Genomic DNA, 20,072 nt, shown 5'->3' with positions numbered 1-20,072 from the left:
CGGAAATGAAAACTTGCATCTCTTGTACTTTGCACGCGTGCCCGAGCCTCTCCCTGTATCGATGTCCGAGTTAGAGTGACACTGTGGGTGTAGATGCCTCACGTGAAAGTGTAGGACCGGAATCAGACCATTCTGTACCTGTTTGCCAGTAGTTTCCCTGTCCAAATGTGCCACTGGATGTGTTGATGGGTTAACAGTTATTAAACTGATCACTTACGTATTTTCTACCTCACCTGTACTTGAGTTACAAGAGATACGTTTCTTTCTACAGGCAAACCCTTGAACGAGCCAGAGTGAATGTGACGTTTCCTCCACCCGAGGCAAAGGAACAGTGCAGCCAGCGCCTTCTCACACACAGTATGTATATTATCACTCTCAGAGCACAGAGACACAGACAGGTCATCAGTTCCACAGTCTCAGACAGCAGAAGTCGTCAGTCCCACACTGATCCCAAGTTCCAGAGACACATTTTCAATCCAACAGCCAAACAGAGGAGGTGAGGCAGACACTGTTCCATTTCTCCCGAACTCAATCCCGCTGACAGGTAGATACAAAAATCCCAGTCCAAAGTCTCGTTTTCAGATTGTCAATTTCACAAAATGGCAATATTAGCCGTGAATTAAATACCAGATACCCCGAGATTCAAATTGAATACTAGCCCAGAACTCTCACACACAAGTGAGGTCAATACATGCCTTATTCATTCGAATAGTGCATCATTCGGATACAAATTGCAAGTCCAAAACTCATGTACAATATCAGATTGAGAAATGCTGTGACAGTATAACCTGAGAAACACATTAGATACCAGTTTATAATATACTCATGTTAAGAGATTTAATGATACAGTATCACAGACACACAAGTCCAAAAATCTTACAAAACAAAAATTAAAGATGCAGTATCAATTCATTTCATGCAGACTGATCTGCACATTATATACCAATTCAAAAATGTCAGTTTGAAAGATACATTATCATTCACAATATTACTCCGAGATACAGATTTAATAGTTATCCAAAAAGCACACAAATTATCTGATTAAAACCTCCAGCATCAAATCCTAAAGTGTATCCATATTGATAAAAACTATTTAAACATTGAGATATTAAAGCTACAATATTGAACACCATAATGTAATCTGAGAGAATAAATATAGACACAGAATGAATCTCACACTCAGATACAGTGCAGAGACTGACATGCAGAAGGAATCCGAAACTCACATACAGTACTAGAGACTGACAGATACAGAGTGAATCCCACATTCACACACAGTACCAGAGACTGACAGATACAGAATAAATCCCTCACTCACACACAGTACCAGAGACTGACAGATACAGAATGTATCCCACATTCACACACAGTACCAGAGACGAACAAATACAGAATGCAACCCACACTCATACACAGGACAAGAGACTGACAGATTTAGATTGAATCCTACATTCAAATACAGTACCAGAGACGGACAGATACAGAATGAATCCCACACTCACACACAGTACGGGAGAGGGACAGATCCAGAATGAATCCCACACTCACACACAGGCCAAGAGACTGACAGATACAGAATGAATCCCACACTCACACACAGTACCAGAAACTGACAGATACAGAATGAATCCCACACTCACACACAGTACCGGAGACGGACAGATCCAGAATGAATCCAACATTCACACACAGGCCAAGAGACTGACAGATACAGAATAAATCCCTCTCTCACACACAGTACCAGAAACTGACGAATACAGAATGTACCCCACACTCACACACAGGACAAGAGACAGAGAGATTTAGAATTAATTCCACATTCAAATACAGTACCAGAGACTGACAGATACAGAATGAAACCCACACTCACACATAGTACCAGAGACTGACAGATACAGGATGATTCCCACACTCACACACAGTACCAGAGAATGACAGATACAGAATGAATCCCACACTCGCACACAGTACCAGAGACTGACAGATCTCGAATGAATCCCACACTCACACACAGTACCCGAGACTGACAGATACAGAATGAATCCCACACTCACACACAGTATCAGAGACTGATAGATACAGAATGAATCCCACACTCACACACAGTACTAGAGTCTGACAGATTCAGAATGAATCCGACTCACATACGGGACCAGAGACTGACAGATACAGAATTGCTGCTTTACTCGGTCATCATCCTTTGAATCTGGTGGATAAATTGAAAGAAAGTCAGTGAAACTCCCCCATTTTAATGTTTGTCTCTGTAGAATTTACTGCCCAATAAAGTGAACACGGGTCCGGGGTCCGTTCAATTCCCTTTTGCTTTGCTCTCGCTCTCATTCAGATTTAGACCGCCCCCGGTTTTCCCGTGAACCACCACTTTCAGGGCTATGAATCAGAATTTAGTTCCTTCCTCTTTCTCACTGTGGAGCCAATCTCTGAAATAATTAATTACTGATCTTAATATCCCGCATATTAGCAGCACGTTCCCCGCAGTGTAACAATCCAGAATGAACGATTGGAGAAAAGAATTGGCTCATTTTCAGGCTTCGTCCATGATTCCGTTTTCAGGACACACGGTTCCTGTTCAGTCCCTGCAACGGAATCAATTGATAACCTGGAGTTTGTTATTTTTACAGGTAGAAGTGAAATTTGTCCATATCAGCAATCTATGATTGGGATTATATTCCGCAAGTTATAGACAATGTGTTTTTGAAACAGCGCTCGGAATTTGGGACGTGTAATACGGAATAACATTATTACAAAGAGATTTTAAGTCTTTGTGTAAAAACGACATGGCCGAGTAATTCACTTATTTCATACACTGAAATTGGCGGCTTTTTTCAAATTTTAAAAAATCGGTCAATTGTGGCCAACAATTTGCTCCGTTTTCTTATTGTCGTCTCTCCGATTGGTTAAGGAAATTAGTTTTCAAGCAAAGCAACCAATGAGAAGTAGCCTCAGTTTAGAGCGGGCTTTGCCAGTTGGGCCTGTGGTAATTCCAGGTCCCCAATGACTGAGCTCAAACGGTTCAATTTCACAAACCCTCTCAGTCTCAGTGTCAGAAACAACCGTCAGAGGGAAAATCCATATCACAAGCTGGGCCCTTATCACAGCGGCTCAGCTTAACCTGTTCTCCCATGGAAACCCCCGGTCCCACATCACAACATCTGACTGATAAATAGAACCAAAACAGAGCGAATGGAGTGAAGGAACATTTCAGCGAGGTGGGGGGGGGGGGGAATTCAGCTCCGGGTAAACTCACTTATAACGTTTCCTGGACAATTCAGTGCATTCAATAAGGGAAAGTTCCCTCTCAGTAACCGGTGCAGCACGCCGCCGATCCCACCTCACCGTACTGTGTGTCACAGAAAACTCTTTAATTATAAAACTATTCCCGAGCCCCACATAACCCCGCACCAGTTCCCAGGTCAGTGCTCTCTCTGTGAGGCGGTGGGTGGCTCTGAGAAGAGCCTTTGGTTTGTGTCCGGTTAGAAAGGATCGAGTTGTTCAGCCGCCGAATCCATAGAGAGTGCGGCCCTGCCGTTTCAGAGCGTACACCACATCCATGGCAGTGACCGTCTTGCGCTTGGCGTGTTCAGTGTAGGTGACCGCGTCCCTGATCACATTCTCCAGGAAAACCTTCAGCACCCCGCGGGTTTCCTCGTAGATCAGACCCGAGATCCGCTTGACACCGCCACGGCGAGCCAGGCGGCGGATGGCTGGTTTGGTGATCCCCTGGATGTTATCACGAAGCACTTTCCGGTGCCGCTTGGCTCCGCCTTTGCCCAGTCCTTTGCCTCCTTTACCTCTGCCAGACATGATGATTCTTCACTCAGATCGCTGCTGAATGAAAGACTCTCGCCTTTCTTCTGCATTTATAAAGCCCGCCCCGACCTGGTTGAGAAAGGCACATTATCGGACAGTCCGGGGAAGAGTGTTTGAATGAAAGACAGAGCATGAAGTGCGGGAGAGGAGGAGACTGGCTCAGAATGACGGACAAGCGGACGTGCAACTTCAAGCTCCGCCTCCAGGAATTAGTTACCGTCCTTTATAAAATTTTCACCAGCATCAAATAGGAAATACAAATTCAGAGACAATCCTTACAGACTCCGGCTTGATATTCAAGGGTTTCCAGAAAAAAAGGCGGAATATATAATTTAAATTCAATAAATGAGGCACACTACAGTTCCAACACAATCACTTTCATAATAAAATCAATCAATGCCGCTACGGAAACGTTAGAAGAGGGATAGTTTTAGTTTCAGATTTGTAGCTGACAGGAGGCGCCCAATAGTTTAATAAACATCAATCGGTGTGGAAGGCAATCTGTACCTTTCCGTGCTTGGGTCAGTATGGACTGGATAGAATCAGGCACTGGGATGGATGGAGAATGATCCTGTGTGGGGACTGGGTAGATTCAGGTCCTGGGATGGACAGAGACAGTTACTGTGTGGGTACAATGCGTTTATTGGAGCTGAAGTCATTGGGAACTGGACAGAATCAGGGAACGGAATGGACAGACCCAGGTCCTGTATGGGGACTGCATGGATTCAGGGACCAGGATGGACAGACCCAGGTCTTGTGTGGGGACTGGATAGATTCAGATATTGGATGGACAGACCCAGGTCCTGTGTGGGGACTGGATAGATTCAGGGACCAGGATGGACCGACCCAGGTCCTGTGTGGGGACTGGATAGATTCAGGTATTGGATGGACAGACCCAGGTCCTGTGTGTGGCCTGCATATATTCAGGGACCGGGATGGACAGAGACAGTTCCTGTGTGGGTAAAATGAGTTTAATTAGAGCTGAGGTCATTGGGGACTGGATAGATTCAGGGACCGGAATGGATGGAGATTGGTCATGTGTGGCTATTATGAATTGAATTAGAGCTGGAGTCAGTGTGAAATTGGATAGATTCAGGGACCGGGATGGACATACCCAGGTCTTGTGTGGGGACTGGATAGATTCAGTGGTCGGGATGGACAGACCCAGGTCCTGTTTGGGGACTGGATCGATTCAGGGACCGGGATGGACAGAGACTTGACCCTGGCCACTGTGTGAGCCGGAATATGACCGTTCGCAACCTTTGTGTCCTATCTGACTCTGAGATGAGCATCCGACCACATATCCGCTCCATCACCAAGACCTAATTCCACCTTTGAAACATCGCGCGTCTCCGCCCCTGCCTCAGCTGATCTGGTGCTGAAACACTCATCCATTCCCTTGTTACCTCCAGACTTTGCTATTCCAATGCTCTCCTGGTCTGCCTCCGATCTTCCACGCTCTGTAAACATGAACTCCTACAAATCTCCGTTGCCCTATTCTAACTCCCTCCAACTCCCGTTCACCTGTCACCCTTGTGTTCGGTGACTTACATTGGCTCCCATTCCTTCAACCGCTATAGTGATGTAATATATCAACGTAGACCGGGGATAACTGTGATCAATAGGTCAGTCTCTTCAGACAGTAACCAGCCCTTTCACAGATACAGTGGGTGGCTCTGAAAAGAGCCTTTGGGTTGATCAGATTAAATCTTGGCCGATTTACTTGCTCTTGGAGCTCACATTGCTGGTTTTCTTCGGCAGCAGCACGGCCTGGATATTCGGCAGCACCCCGCCCTGAGCGATGGTCACCCGTCCCAGCAGCTTGTTGAGCTCCTCGTCGTTGCGGATGGCCAGCTGCAGGTGTCTGGGGATGATACGGGTCTTCTTATTATCGCGGGCCGCGTTGCCGGCCAGCTCGAGGATTTCAGCCGTCAGATACTCGAGCACAGCAGCCAGATAGACCGGGGCTCCGGCACCCACACGTTCAGCATAGTTCCCCTTTCGCAGGAGCCTGTGAACACGACCCACAGGGAACTGCAGTCCGGCCCGGGATGAGCGAGACTTGGCCTTGGCCCGAGCTTTCCCGCCGGTTTTTCCTCTTCCAGACATTTCCACAATCTCACAAACACTTTCACAAAGAATGAAGAAATCTTCCCGCACTCGCCCTTCTTATACCTTCTGGAGGTATAAAGTGGGGGCACTTGTAATTGGTCAATCTGTTTTCACTCTCATTGGTTTAGCGAACAGCCCAATCAGAGAGCTGTTTTATTCGCCAATCAATAGCCGGCAATGAGAAAAGGGCGGAAAATACCGAACTGAACCGTTTTTTTGAAATTTGAAAAGCCCGCCAAAATATTTGTAACACAAGAAGCGGATTTAGTAAATAATGTCGCCTTAAGACAAAGTTTAAAAAATCTCTCTCCTTTTACTCTGTTATTGCACATTTCCCGTCACAACTTCCAGAATCTTTTACAATCCGTTTAAAATCCGGCTCCCTTCACCGTTCGCTTTCAATCTGGCGGGAGTAAAGTAACATTTTGTAACGGGACAGATTCCAGCTCAATCTTTGTAAAAGTAACAAACCACAGATTGTGGATTGATCGCTGTTCACAGGAGCTGCAGCGCGATCGAAACCGGAGCCGAGACTCCTGGTGTAAGAAGTCGAACAGTGACAGAGCCTTTAGACTATTCTGTACTCGGTGTGACGTCCCTTTCAGGGTTGCTGCATTTCAAAGGATTGCGGTTCTCAAAGTGATATTCCCGAATAATGAACAAACAAACGTGAAAAGGAGAAAGAAATGAAGTCTAATCCATCGCCTTATGACGGCTATGAAGGGGCAGACGCGGGGGAAGGGGCGGAATATGAACGGGAATGAGAAAATCAGGGACACGTTTTTGGTTATTGGAACTAAACAGAAAGCGACACATAGATTATTATACCTGGCAGTGATTATGAGAATCTTCCAGATTTCAAGGGAAATTAGAAAAGCACAAGAGTTATAGAGAGACAGTTACTATCAAACTATCTACAGTAAAATGATTCCATACAGAGGGGTCGGCACAGCGTCTTCAGAGAGACTGTGGGTGGCTCTTAAAAGAGCCTTTGTGTTTATTTTTTTTCAGTTGATTGTGGAGTTTTACTTGGAGCTGGTGTACTTGGTCACCGCCTTTGTCCCTTCCGACACGGCGTGTTTGGCCAGTTCTCCGGGCAGCAACAGGCGCACAGCGGTCTGGATCTCCCGGGAGCTGATGGTGTGGCGTTTATTATAATGGGCCAGGCGGGAAGCCTCACCCGCGATGCGCTCGAAAATATCGTTCACAAAGGAGTTCATGATGCTCATGGCCTTTGAGGAGATGCCGGTGTCGGGGTGAACCTGCTTCATCACTTTGTAGACGTAGATGGAGTAACTCTCCTTCCTCGACTTTCTCCGCTTCTTGCCGCCCTTGGCTGGTGCTTTACTCAAGGTTTTCTTGGCGCCCTTCTTGGGAGCTGCTTTCTTGTCCTCAGGCATCTCAAAACTCAATTTCAGACCCAGAAATCCAATCCGAGCTCGGATTAAATAGGCAGCAGCACAGCCCTATGCTAATAAGGGATGGTGGAAGGCAATGATTGTGATTGGGTCATTGGGAGTGATAAACGTCACCTTTTCCTTTCACTCTCTGATAGGTTTTTTCAGATATCCAATCAGATTTAATACCTGCTACCAATCACAAACACGCTCACACTGCACATTGTCCGGTTTCAGCAATTTGTTCCGAACTGTTGCAGTTCTGCTTCCGGCCAGTAGATGTCCCCAAACCCCTGACATTGAAGTTTGCAGATGAGAGAGGGACAGAAGATAAACTCATTCTTCACATTATATTACACGAGTGGGATTCAGAGAAACTGGGAATGGAGAACATTTTGTTGGAGCAAACATTTGTTGTAATGTCGTGTGAAATGCTTGTAATTATTTAGTGGGTATAGCCTATACTGAGGAAGAATCTAACAAAATTCAAGAAGACTTTAATAAACTTGCTGAAAGGCGGTGAAAATGGCCATTGAATTTCCATATAGAAAGTTGTGACGTGGTGCATTTTGCTCGGGGGAATAAGGAGGCCACACACTGCTTGGAAAATAAGAGTCTAAATGGGGTCGAAGAGCAAAGGGATTTAGGGGTACAGATTGACAAATCATTAAAGTAGCAACTCAGGTTGATAATGTCATAGAAAACAAACACAGAGGTTTATTTCTAATGGAACAGAATTGAAAAGGAGATAAGTTCTGTTGAACTGTAAATTAAACTGTCAAACCTTCTGTCAAACTATTAAACCTTCCCTTTCTGAAATCCGTGCTGACTATTCTTTATTATATATTCGGTTTCTATATGTTTATCTACTGCATCATTGAGTAAAGGATTCCATGATCATCCCCACCACCGACCTTTCGTTAACTGGTCCATAGTTCCCTGCACTTGTTCTATCTCCTGTTTTAAAATATAACAATCCCATTAGCTGTCATCCAGTCCTTTGGCACTATTGCACTTTGTGATGATTTTGTCTATATATGTAACAGTGCCTCTGCTATCTCTTCCCTTGCTTCATTTAATATGCACGGATACAATCCATCAGGACCAGTTTAACCACCCTTTCTAACTTAAATGTCTTGATATCTTTATTGACCTCTTCCTTTAATATCATGTTCACCCTGTTAATCTCCCGGGTAAATATGAGCAAAGTAACAATTCAATATTTCTGCTATTTCGCTGACGTTACCTGTGAGTTTATCTTGTGCATCCCTCAGTGGCACTCAAACTATTCTGATTTTCATTTTGTTATTTTTGTGTCTGTCGAATAATTTATTATTTCTTTTCATATTCCTTGATAATTTGATTTCGTGGTTCCTGTTTTCTTCCCTAATTGTTTTTGTGACTTCTTCCTAACCTCTTCCTATTTGCTTTTGTCATCCTTTTATTTAATATCTATGAATGAGAAATTCCACCAGCTTGTTGTGTCTGTTCAGGGGCTGATGTTTGGGAACTATTTATTGTCTGTGATTAAAGTACCAAAAACCCAAAGGGCGCAATTCAGTGTGAAACTCCACAGAAACACTCTACTTCTCTCTCCTCGTGAAATAAGGTGCTATAATGGTGAGTATAGCTGCCTTCCAAACAGTTAATTCCAACAGGTTTGAATCCCAGCACGCTGAATTCAGAAACACCAAGACTGGAACCGAATTTGATGATGTTCAGAGGGATAGTGTTTCCAAAACACAAACGGGTCTAATTTATATTTTAAAAATATTTTAAATATTCATTTATTTCCCCCATAACGTTGAATTTAACTTTGTTCCTTTGTATTATTATTTCTCCTGATCTGTACAGTGGACACAGGACACAATTGCCCGGAGTCAGTGAAATTAATTGATTTTCTGAAGTTTTTCCCTCTGCAGATTCCAGTTCCTTATTTAAATTATGTCGGATTAACCTTTCTGATCTATAGAAGGGTCATTGACCTGAACCGTTAACCCGAGCTTCCCTTCTCCACAGATGCTGCCGGACCTGCTGAGTCTTTCCAGCATTTTCGGTTTTAATTTTTTCTATGTTTTATCCCTTTCACTTTTGACGGTCATTGGAACTTCCAGATTTGCGCTCAGTTTTTATTTGTGTTTCAGTTCGGTTTATTTGAATTAATATAAATCGTGTCCTGAGAAATCAGACAGAAATATTGCGCAATGTAGAGTGAAACATAATGGGGCAACTTTCGAATGAGCAAAGCAAGAACATTACTATGAATCAATTGTCTTCATTTTCACTCACAAAATATGAAAAATTACGAGAGCAGAAGTTACAGAGAGAAACTATTTCCTCCCATTGCACATTGTCCTGAATCTGTATCAACGACAGATAATGTGAATTTGTTCCACTATGTTACAGTTCTCCCTTACAGCCAGTCGATATCAGAATGTATGTGAGTTTGGGATTAATTCTCTGTCAGTTTCTGGGACTGTATTGAGTGTGAGATTCATTCTGTGTCTGTCAGTCTCCGGTACTGTGTGTGTGTATGTGTGTGTGGGGGATTTATTCTTTATCTGTCAGTCTCTGGTGCTTTATGTGAATGTAGGATTCATTCTATTCTTGTCAGTCTCTGGTACTGCGTGTGAGTGTGGGATTCATTGTGTAACTCCGTCTCTGGGACAAAGTGCAAGTCTGGATTCGTTCTGTATTCTTATTTCATGTTACAGTATATTGCTTGAAACTGTATGTTTAATTCATTAATGTATGCACAATCTTTTGTCTAGCATTAATTTGTAATTATGGATAAACTTTTGGATTTTGTTTTAATCAAACAACGTGTGTGAGTTTTGGTGTAGGATTACACTTTAATCTCTGAAGACTATTGTAAATGATAATTTACATTTCATCTTTTACTGTGAAATTATTGGACTGGTATTTCTTGTGCAGCTCAGTCTGCGCTAATGGAATTGATACTGTATCTTTCAGTCTGATTCTGTGTAATATATTTAGATTAGTCTGTAAGGTGTAGCTCAGTCAGCTATAATGGAATTGATACAGTAACAGACTTAAAGATGAAGTATGAGGTTTTTGAACTGGTATGGAATGTGTAGCTCAGTCTGTACAAATCAAATTGATACTGGGGCTCAATCAGCTATAATAAGAATGATACTGTATCTTTCAGTCCGATACCGTGTGAGGTTTTTGGACCGGTATGTAATGTGTAGCTTAGTCTGCACTAATGGAATTGATAAAGTATCTTTCAGTCTGACACTGTATGAGATTTATGGATTGTATGTAATTTGTTGCTCATTCAGCATTGATGGAATTGATACGTTTTCTGTCAATCTGAAACTGTGATTTTTTTTTGTTCTAGTATGCAATGTGTGGTTCAGTCAACACTAATGGAATTGATGCTGTACATTTCAGCATGAGCTTGAAGTGATTTTTGGACTGATATGTAATGTGTAGTTCAGTCTGTACGAATGGAATTGACACTCTAGCTTTCAGTCAGACACTGAGAGAGATTTTTGGACTTGTTTTGTAATGTGTGGCTTAGTCCACACTAATAGGATTCATACTGTATATTTCAGTACGACACTGCATGCGAATTTTGGACTGTATATAATGTGTAGCTCAGTCTGCACTAATGGAATTGATACTGTATCTTTCAGTCTGATGCTGCGGCATATATTTAGACTGGTGTGTAATGTGTAACTCATTCTGCACTAATGGGATTGATACTGCATCATTCGGCATGACCCTGAATCTGTTTTTTGAACTGGTATATAATGTGTAGCTCAGTCTGCTGTAATGGAATTCATACTGTGCCTTTCAGTTTGACCCTGAATGTGATTTTTGGACTGGTATATAATGTGTAGCTCAGTCTGCACTAATGGGATGATACTGCATCTTTCAGTCTCATACTGTGAGAGATTTTTGTACTGGTATGTAATGTGTACGTCAGTCTGTACTAATCAAATCAACACTATATCTTTCAGTTTTATACTGTATGAGAATTTTGGACTGGTATCTAACGTGTACCTCAATCTGCAGTAAAGGAATTAAAACTGTACATTTCATTCTGACACCATGAGCTTTTTGAACATATATGTGAGTCAAATATGGGTAACATCTGAATTGGTATCTAATTTGTATCTCAGGGTGCACTATTGGCATGAATACTGCACTTTTAAACTCAAAATGTGTGTGAGTTGAGGGCTGGTATTTAATTTTAATCTTGGAGTACACTATTGTTATTCACTCTGTATCTATCAATCAGTACCATGTGTCAGTTCTATCTGGTATTTAATTTGTAGCTAAGGCTGAAATAATGTGAGAATTGAAACAGTGCCTTTCAATCTGAAACTGGGTGTGATTTTGGACTGGGAATTATTTATTTGCCAGTCAGCGGTACTGAGTCATTGTGAAATAGAAATTCCGTCTGTCTCTCCTGCTCTGTTTGACTGTTGGATTGGGATCAGTGTGGTATTGACCATTTCTGCTATCTGAGAATGTGGAACTGATGACCTGTCTGTGTCTCTATGCTCTGAGTGTTAATGTACATACTGTGTGTGAGAAGGAGCTGGCTGCACTGACTGCTCCTTGTGCCTCGGGTGGAGTAAACATCACACTGATTCTGGGTCCTTCAACGAATTGACTGATGGAAAAAAAACTGTCTCTTGTAACTCAAGAACAGGTGAGGTAGAAAAAAGCAAAAGTGATCAATTGAATCTCTCTGTTAATAATCATTGTAATATCCACAAAGGAAAAACAGCGATACAAACAGTGTCAGTGTCTGATTCCACTGCAGTACTGCAGCACTCAGCTTCTGCACACCAGGTGTGTTGGGCAATTTTACAATTGAGTGACATCCAGACACAACCCAACCCCTGCACTGATCCATGAATGGGTCTACCCGATTGGGCAGGGACCTTTGTACATATCAGATTTCTACTCCCCTTTCTCATGGGACTGACCGTTCAACCGAAACAAAACAGCCGCTGTTTAAAATGTGACCTTCACACTTCTCACCTGATGCCTGCAATAGATGCTCTTTGTATAACACCCCATATCCTTACTGTCCGGCTCTGTTTACTGTTCAATAACAAACACTAAAGGTTAATGGGCAGGTTTAAAAAATCAGATTTAGTACCTGCCACCAATCACAAACAGGCTCACACTGCACATTGTCCGGTTTCAGCAATTTGTTCCGAACTGTTGCAGTTCTGCTTCCGGACAGTAGATGTCCCCAAACCCCGGGACATTGAAGTTTGCAGATGAGAGAGGGACAGAAGATAAACTCATTCTTCACATTATATTGCACGAGTGGGATTTAGAAAAAATGGAGACGAGCTGCAAGTACATTTTTTTTGGACCAAAAACTACTTGTAATGCTGTGTTAAATTCTTGTAATCGATTTAGGGCGTATAGTCAATATTGAGGAAGACTGGGACAAAATAAACTTGCAGAACGGCCGTGCAAATGGCCATTGAATTTCAATATAGAAAAGTGTGAGGTGGTGCATTTCGCTGGGGGAATAAGGAGGCCACATACTGCATGGAAAATAAGAGTCTAAATGGGGTAGAGGTGCAATGTAAATCATCCTGAGATATCAGCGAGAAATACTTCGCAATGTAAAGCGAAATACAATGGGGTAAATTCACAACTATCGAATGAGTGAAACAAAAACTTTATTATGAATCAATCGTCTTCATTTTTCACCGTCAAAAAGTGCAAAAATACGAGAGTAAAAGTTGCAGACCGAAACTTCCATCACATTGCACATTATCCTGTTTCTCTGACCACGACAGATAATGTGAATTTGTTCCCTCATTACAGTTCTCGCTTACGGCCAGTAGATGTCATCTCTAGCACTGTACATGAGAGTGGGGTTGATTCTGTCATTGTCAGTCTCTGGTACTGTGCGTGAGTTTGGGATTCATTCTGTATCTGTCAGTCTCTGGTACTTTATGTGAGTGTGGGATTATTTCTGTATCTGTCATTTTCTGGTGCTGTATGTGAGTGTGGGATTCATTCTGTATCTGCCATTCTCTGCTACTTTATCTCAGTGTGGGATTCATTCTGTCATTCAGTCTCTGAGACAATGTGCAAGTCTGGATTCATTCTGTATTCTTATTTCAGTTTACAGTATCGTATTTGAAACTGTATCTTTAATGCTTTAAATTATATATAGTTCTTCGTCGATTATTTACGTTGTTAATATGGATACATTTTTCGATTTTCTTTATTCAAACAATGTGTGAGAGTTTTGGAGCAGTATTATATCTTAATCTCTGAACTGTATTGTGAATGATAATGTACGTTTCAATCTGTTCCCGGTGAAATTATTGGACTGGTATGTAATGAGTAGCTCAGTCTGCAATAATGGGATTAATTCTGTATCTGAGTCTAACACGACATGTGATTTTTGGACACGATATGTAATATGTAGCTCATCCTGCGCTAAAGGAATTGATACTGTACCTATCAGTCTTATACTGTATGAAGTTTTTGGACTGGTGAGTAACATGTAGTTCAGTCTGTGCTAATGGAATTGATATTATGTCTTTGAGTCTGATAAGGTATGAGATTCTTGGATTGCTATATAATGTGTGGCTCAGTCTGCACTAATGAAATCGATACTGTACCTTTCAGTCTAACATTGTATGAGATTGTTGGACTGTTATATAATGTTTAGCTCAGGCGGTGCTAAAAGAATTTAAACTATATCTTTCAGTCTGATCATTTATGTGATTTTTGGACTCGTATGTAATGTGTAGCTCAGTCTGCACCAATGGTATTGATAATATTTATATCTGTATAATACTGAGTATTTACCAATATATCTAATATGTAGCTCAGTCTGCACTAATGGAATTTATACTTTATCTTTCAATCTGATACTATGAGATCTTTGGACTGGTCTGTAAAGTGTAACTCAGTCAGCAGTAATGTGACTGTGACATTCATTCTGTATCCATCAGTCTCTGGTACTTTTTGAGTGAGAGATTCATTCTGTATCTGTCAGTCCCTGGTACTGTGCGCGAGTGAGATTCATTCTGTTCCGGATACTGTATGTGAGTGTAGGATTCATTCTATATCTGTCAGTCTCTGGTACTGAGTGTGAGCATGGGGTATATTCTGCATCTCTCAGTCTCAGGGGTATTACATATAAGTGATGGATTCATTCTGTATCTGTCAGTCTCTGGTGCTATCTGTGTGTGTGGGATTCATTCTGTATCTGCCATTCTCTGCTACTTTATCTCAGTGTGGGATTCATTCTGTAATTCAGTCTCTGAGACAATGTGCAAGTCTGGATTCATTCGGTGTTCTTATTTCAGTTTAAAGTATCGTTTTTGAAACTGTAGATTTAATACTTTAAATTATATACAGTTATTCATCGAGTATTTAATTTGTTAATATGGATGCACTTTTCAATTATCTTTAATCAAACAATGTGTGTGAGTTTTGGAGTAGTATTACATCTTAATCTATGAACTTTATTGTGAATGATAATGTACCTTTCAATCTGTTCCCGGTGAAATTATTGGACCCTTATGTAATGTTTAGTTTATTCTGCAATAATGGGATTAATTCTGTATCTCAGTCTAAACTGTATGAGATTTTTGGACTGGTGTGTAACATGTAGCTCTGTCTGTGCTAATGCAATTGATATTGTATCTTTGAGTCTGATAAGGTATGAGATTCTTGGACTGCTATATAATGTGTGGCTCAGTCTGCACTCATGAAATCGATACTACATCTTTTAGTCTAATATTTTATTGGATTTCCAGTCTGGTATGTAATGTACAGCTCAGGCAGTGCTAATAGAATTGAAACTCTATTTTCCAGTCTGATCATTTATGAGGTTTTTGGACTCGTATGTAATGTGTAGTTCAGTCTGTACCAATGGTATTGATACTGTTTATTTCAGTGTAATACTCCATGAGTATTTACCAATATATCTAATATGTAGCTCAGTCTGCGCTAATAGAATTGATACTGCACCTTTAAATCTGACACGATGAAATTTTTGGACTGGTATGTAATGTGTAACTAAGACAGCATTGATGGAATTGATGAGGTATCTTTCGATCTGCGACTGTGAGATTTTTGCTCTGGTACGTAATGTGTAACTCAGCCTGCACTAATGTAGGTGACTGTGAGATTCACTTTGTTACTCTCAGTCTCTGGTACTGACTGTGAGTGTGGGATTCATGCTGTAACTGTCACTCTCTGGTACTCTATTTGACTGTGGGATTCATTCTGCATATACATTCTCTAGTACTGTGTGTGGGTGTTGAATTATTTCCATATATCCAGTTTCTCATAATGTATGTTGGTGTGAGATTCATACTGTATCTGTCAGTCTCTGGTACTGTGTGTGAGTGTGAGATTAATTCTGTATCTGCCAATCTCAGGTACTGCGTGTGAGTGTGGCATTCATTCTGTATCTCTCAGTCTCTGGCACTGTGTGTGAGTGTGGGATTCATTCTGTATCTGTCAGTCTCTGGTGCTGTGTGTGAGATTCATTCTGCATCTGCCAATCTCAGGTACTGTGTGTGAGTGTGGGATTCATTCTGTATCTGTCAGTCTCTGGTACTGTGTATGAGTGTGAGATTCATTCTGTATCTGCCAAACTCAGGTACTGCTTGTGAGTGTGGGATTCATTCTGTATCTGTCAGTCTCTGGTACTGTGTGTGAGTTTCATTCTGTATCTGCCAATCTCAGGTACTGTGTGTGAGTGTGGGATTCAGTCTGTATCTGTCAGTCTCGAGTACTGTGTGTGAGTGTGAGATTCATTCTGTACTCTATCAGACTGTGGTACTGTACGTGAGTGTGGTCTTCATTCTGTATCTGCCAATCTCAGGTACTGTGTTTGAGTTTGGGATTTATTTTGTATCTCTCAGTCTCTAGTGCTTTATGAGAGTGTGGGATGGTTTTGCTATCTGTCAGTCCTTGGTACTGTATGTCAGTGTGTGATACATTCTGTATCTGACATCTCTAGCACCATACTTGAGTGTTGGATTCAATCTGTGTCTAGCAAACTCTAGTACTGTATGTGAGTGTGGGATTCATTCTGTGTTTGTGTGTCTCTGTACTGTATCTGAGTGTGAGATTCATTCTGTATCTGTATATAATTATTCTCTCAGATTACATTATGGTGTTCAATACTGTAGCTTTACGATCTTAATGTTTAAACAGTTTTTCCAAGTATTTAATTGGTAAACATGGATACACTTTAGGATTTGATGCTGGAGGTTTTAATCAGAAGATTTGTGTTTTTTGGACGAGTATCATATCAGTATCTCTGTGAGTACTATTGTGAATGATAATATTTCTTTCAAACTGATATGGTGACATTTTTGAATTGGTATATAATGTGTCGATCAGCCTGCAGTAAAGGAATTGATACTGTATCTTTAAATCTCATGCTATGAGTATATTATAAACTGGTATCTAATTTGTTTCTCAGGTTACACTGTCACAGCATTTCTCAATCTGATATTGTACATGATTTTTGGACTTGCAATTTGTATTCGAATGGTACACTATTCGAATGGATACTGCGTGTATTAAACTCCCGTGTGGGTGTGAGGGTTCTGGGCTAGTATTCAATTGGAATCTCGGGGTATCTGGTTTTTAATTCATGGCGAATGCCGCACTTCTTGGAAATTGACAATCTGATAGTGTGATCTTGGACTGGGATTTTTGTATCTTCCTGTCAGCGGGACTGAGTTCGGGTGCAATGGAACAGCGTCTGCCTCACCTGCTCTGTTTGACTGTTGGATTGAAAATGTGTCTCTGGAACTTGGGATCAGTGTGGAACTGACTACTTCTGCTGTCTGAGACTGTGGAACTGATGACCTGTCTGTGTCTCTGTGCTCTGAGAGTGATAATATACCTACTGTGTGAGAGAAGGAGTTGGCTGCACTGTTCCTTTGTCTCGGGGGGAGGAAACTTCACATTCATTCTGGATCATTCTCGGATTTGCCTGTAGAAAGAAAATTATCTCTTGTTACTCAATAACAGGTGAGGTAGAAAATACAAAAGTGATCAGTTTAATAGCTCTGTTAATAATTATTTTGTGCTTCGACAAATGAAAACCAGTGATACATTGTCAGTGTCTGACTCGACTGCAGTCCTGCAGCACTCAGCTTCAGCATACCAGGTGTGTTAGGCTGTTTTAGAACAATTGAGTGACATCCAGACAAAATGCAACCCCTGCACTGATCCATGAATGGGACTACCCTATGGGGCAGGGCCCTTTGTACAGGTCGGGTTTCTAATCCCCTCTCCCATGGGACTAACCGTTCAACAGAAAGCAAACAGCCGCTGTTTGAAATGTGTCCTTCACACTTCTCACCTGGTGCTTTCAATAGATGCTCTTTGCATAACTCCCCACATCCTTACTGTCCGGCTCTGTTTCCACTCTTCACTGTCCAATAACAATAAACAGGGTGAGATAGGAACTAAACCAGGACCATTCACTACTGGTTTGGGGAGAGAAAACAGCAATGATTTTAAATAGCACGTTCTTCCCATTCTCTCTCCCTTCCCCTGGACACACCCTGTACACACACAGCCCGAGAATGAACTCTCCCTTCCCCCGCTCACTCCATGTTCCGGGACCAGATCCTGATCCACTCCGCCTCTTACAAACAGACCCCGGACTCCCCTGCCCTCACCCTGGACTCAATGCCGATCTCTGAGCCCATCTGCGGACACGGTCCCGAAGCGATGAGCTGCTGTAACGCGGCTGCTCTTTGCTCCCTTCCCCCGGGGGCCGTGATCTCTCCATTCCCGGCTGTTTTAAACCATCTTCTTCCGCTCACTGAGGGAATGGCGCCCACAGGCTGAGCTGGGGGAGGGGAGCGCGCATGCGCTCTTCTGCTCATCAACAATCAGCGTTGGGGGCGGGGCTGGGTCACGCATGCGCAGATATCTGTTTTAATTCCCAATACAAAAATCGATGGAAACTTTCCCCAATTGGAATTTTTCAGAGTCTGAGCAAATCCGAGAAGGATCCAGAATGAATGTGAAGTTTCCTCCCCCCGAGACAAAGGAACAGTGCAGCCAACTCCTTCTCACACACAGTATGTATATTATCACTCTCAGAAAGGTCAAAGGGAATGGGGTCCACAGACAGTGCAGGAACAGGCACCAGAATGGAAACAGATGGGATTCCACCAGTGCCTAACGCTGGAATCCAGACTGACTTTACAATCTCTCACTATTAAACTCGATGTTTCCATCCCTGCTGTTTCTCTCGGTATCTTTTGATGGTAAAAGGCCTTTCATTGATAAAATGGGCGTCTGTGAAATGAGCCAATGGGTTCTGTTCATTCTTGGCTCCCTGACTGATAAAGCAACCCGTGACTCCGAAACTGGAGGGAGGATTTCTCAAACCAATCCTGGAGAAACAGCGGAGGAAAGTGGGAGTCCGTATATTTGCTGCGACCGTGTGGGATTAACATCTGACAGCAACAGTCCCAGATTATTTCAATCGGAATGAAACTCTCGGTCACTGAGGGAAATACTGAATGGGCCTGAGCTGCAAGATTACAAAGGGTGAAACATGCAAGAGAGGGTTAAATGTGTGACACTGTCCCTGAGAATGGGATTAATAATGTGTCTGTCTCTGAAATAATTTTAGTGAGAGATGAGACTGCATCTTCTGTCACTCCACCTTGGAATAGCAATTGGAATGGAGAATTTTTCCAATTTGTTACTGAGTGAAAACTGGACATTCCAGGTCAGTTTATCTCTCTCTCTTTTGCACAGCATATGAATGTGGGATACTGTTATTGAGTGTGAAACGGACATACTGATAGGAAGTGTGAGACTGATACATTGTCTGTGTGTGTGTCTCTGTCTGTCTGTTTATCTGTCGGTCTGTCTTTCTCTCTCTCCAGCGCTGTAAATGAAAGCGAAATACTGTTACTGAGCTTAATATCGACACCCTGATGGAAGGTAAAGACTGATTCAGTGTTTGTGAACAGACCTCCGGTGCTGTTGGTGAGACGGTCACTGTGAGGAGCGCCGGCCTCAGAGTGTTTAACAGTTACTGAGCTGGGAAACTACAACTAAACCCCGAGAATCTGCAGCACAGGTCGAGCGGGGAGGAAAGCCTGTCCCGGGAATTGTCAATCTGGCGACCAGTTTGTCCTGTGAATGTGAAGATGTGAACATTGTGTCAGAGAGAGTGTGTTAAACGGGCGGGCGGGTTAGATTAATGTCACTGTGTTTGTGTGGCCGGTCACATCGCCGGATTTCCGGGTCGCTTTTCAGTAAAATTTTTAAAAATCCCTTTCAAAGGATCGCACTCCTCCCCTGCCGAGCTCCGAAGTGAAAAATTAAGGTAAGGTTTGAGTTAAATTCAAGATTTCAGACGAAAAACGGAGATCCTGTCAGCGATCGGGTGAGAGAGCGCGATCAGTGCAGCAATGAAACGGGTTTAAATCGAAACTGGTGCTTTCAATTCCGGTGAAAGTTTTTCGACAGCAAACATTCCGGTGTTAGATATAGGAAGGGGCTAGTCTGGGACTCTGGAGTGCCCGATTTTAATTGTAACCGGCGAGTTTAAGAGGAGAGAGAAACACAGAGAGGCTGGAGGGGCCGGGAGCTGACAGCAAGGTGTCTCCGCCCCGTCCGCTTTGTGCCTTTAAGTTGCTCTGTGCCGCCGCCTCTCGTTTCATTTCTGACCCAGCTCTGACTGTCAGAGAGATTTTCTCCAGAGTCCCGGAC

General features: G+C 42.5%; 2 protein-coding genes across 2 annotated transcripts; both read right to left on the bottom strand.

Moving 5' to 3' along the window:
• Positions 1 to 5,547: 5,547 nt before the first annotated feature.
• On the bottom strand, positions 5,548 to 5,937 carry LOC137317918 (histone H2A-like). The gene has a single exon (XM_067980916.1). The coding sequence runs from the start codon at positions 5,935 to 5,937 to the stop codon at positions 5,548 to 5,550; it is 390 nt and encodes a 129-aa protein (XP_067837017.1).
• A 949-nt stretch (positions 5,938 to 6,886) lies between these two features.
• LOC137318016 (histone H2B 1/2-like) lies at positions 6,887 to 7,340 on the bottom strand. The gene has a single exon (XM_067981001.1). It carries the CDS (start codon positions 7,338 to 7,340, stop codon positions 6,966 to 6,968), a length of 375 nt encoding a protein of 124 aa, XP_067837102.1. The 3' UTR covers positions 6,887 to 6,965.
• Between the last annotated feature and the right edge of the window lie 12,732 nt (positions 7,341 to 20,072).

This window comes from Heptranchias perlo, unplaced genomic scaffold (assembly GCF_035084215.1).
Source record: "Heptranchias perlo isolate sHepPer1 unplaced genomic scaffold, sHepPer1.hap1 HAP1_SCAFFOLD_64, whole genome shotgun sequence".
Classification (NCBI taxonomy): Eukaryota; Metazoa; Chordata; class Chondrichthyes; order Hexanchiformes; family Hexanchidae; genus Heptranchias; species Heptranchias perlo.
The sequence above is the reverse complement of the archived record's forward strand: the minus strand, read 5'-3'. Positions and strand labels throughout refer to the sequence as shown.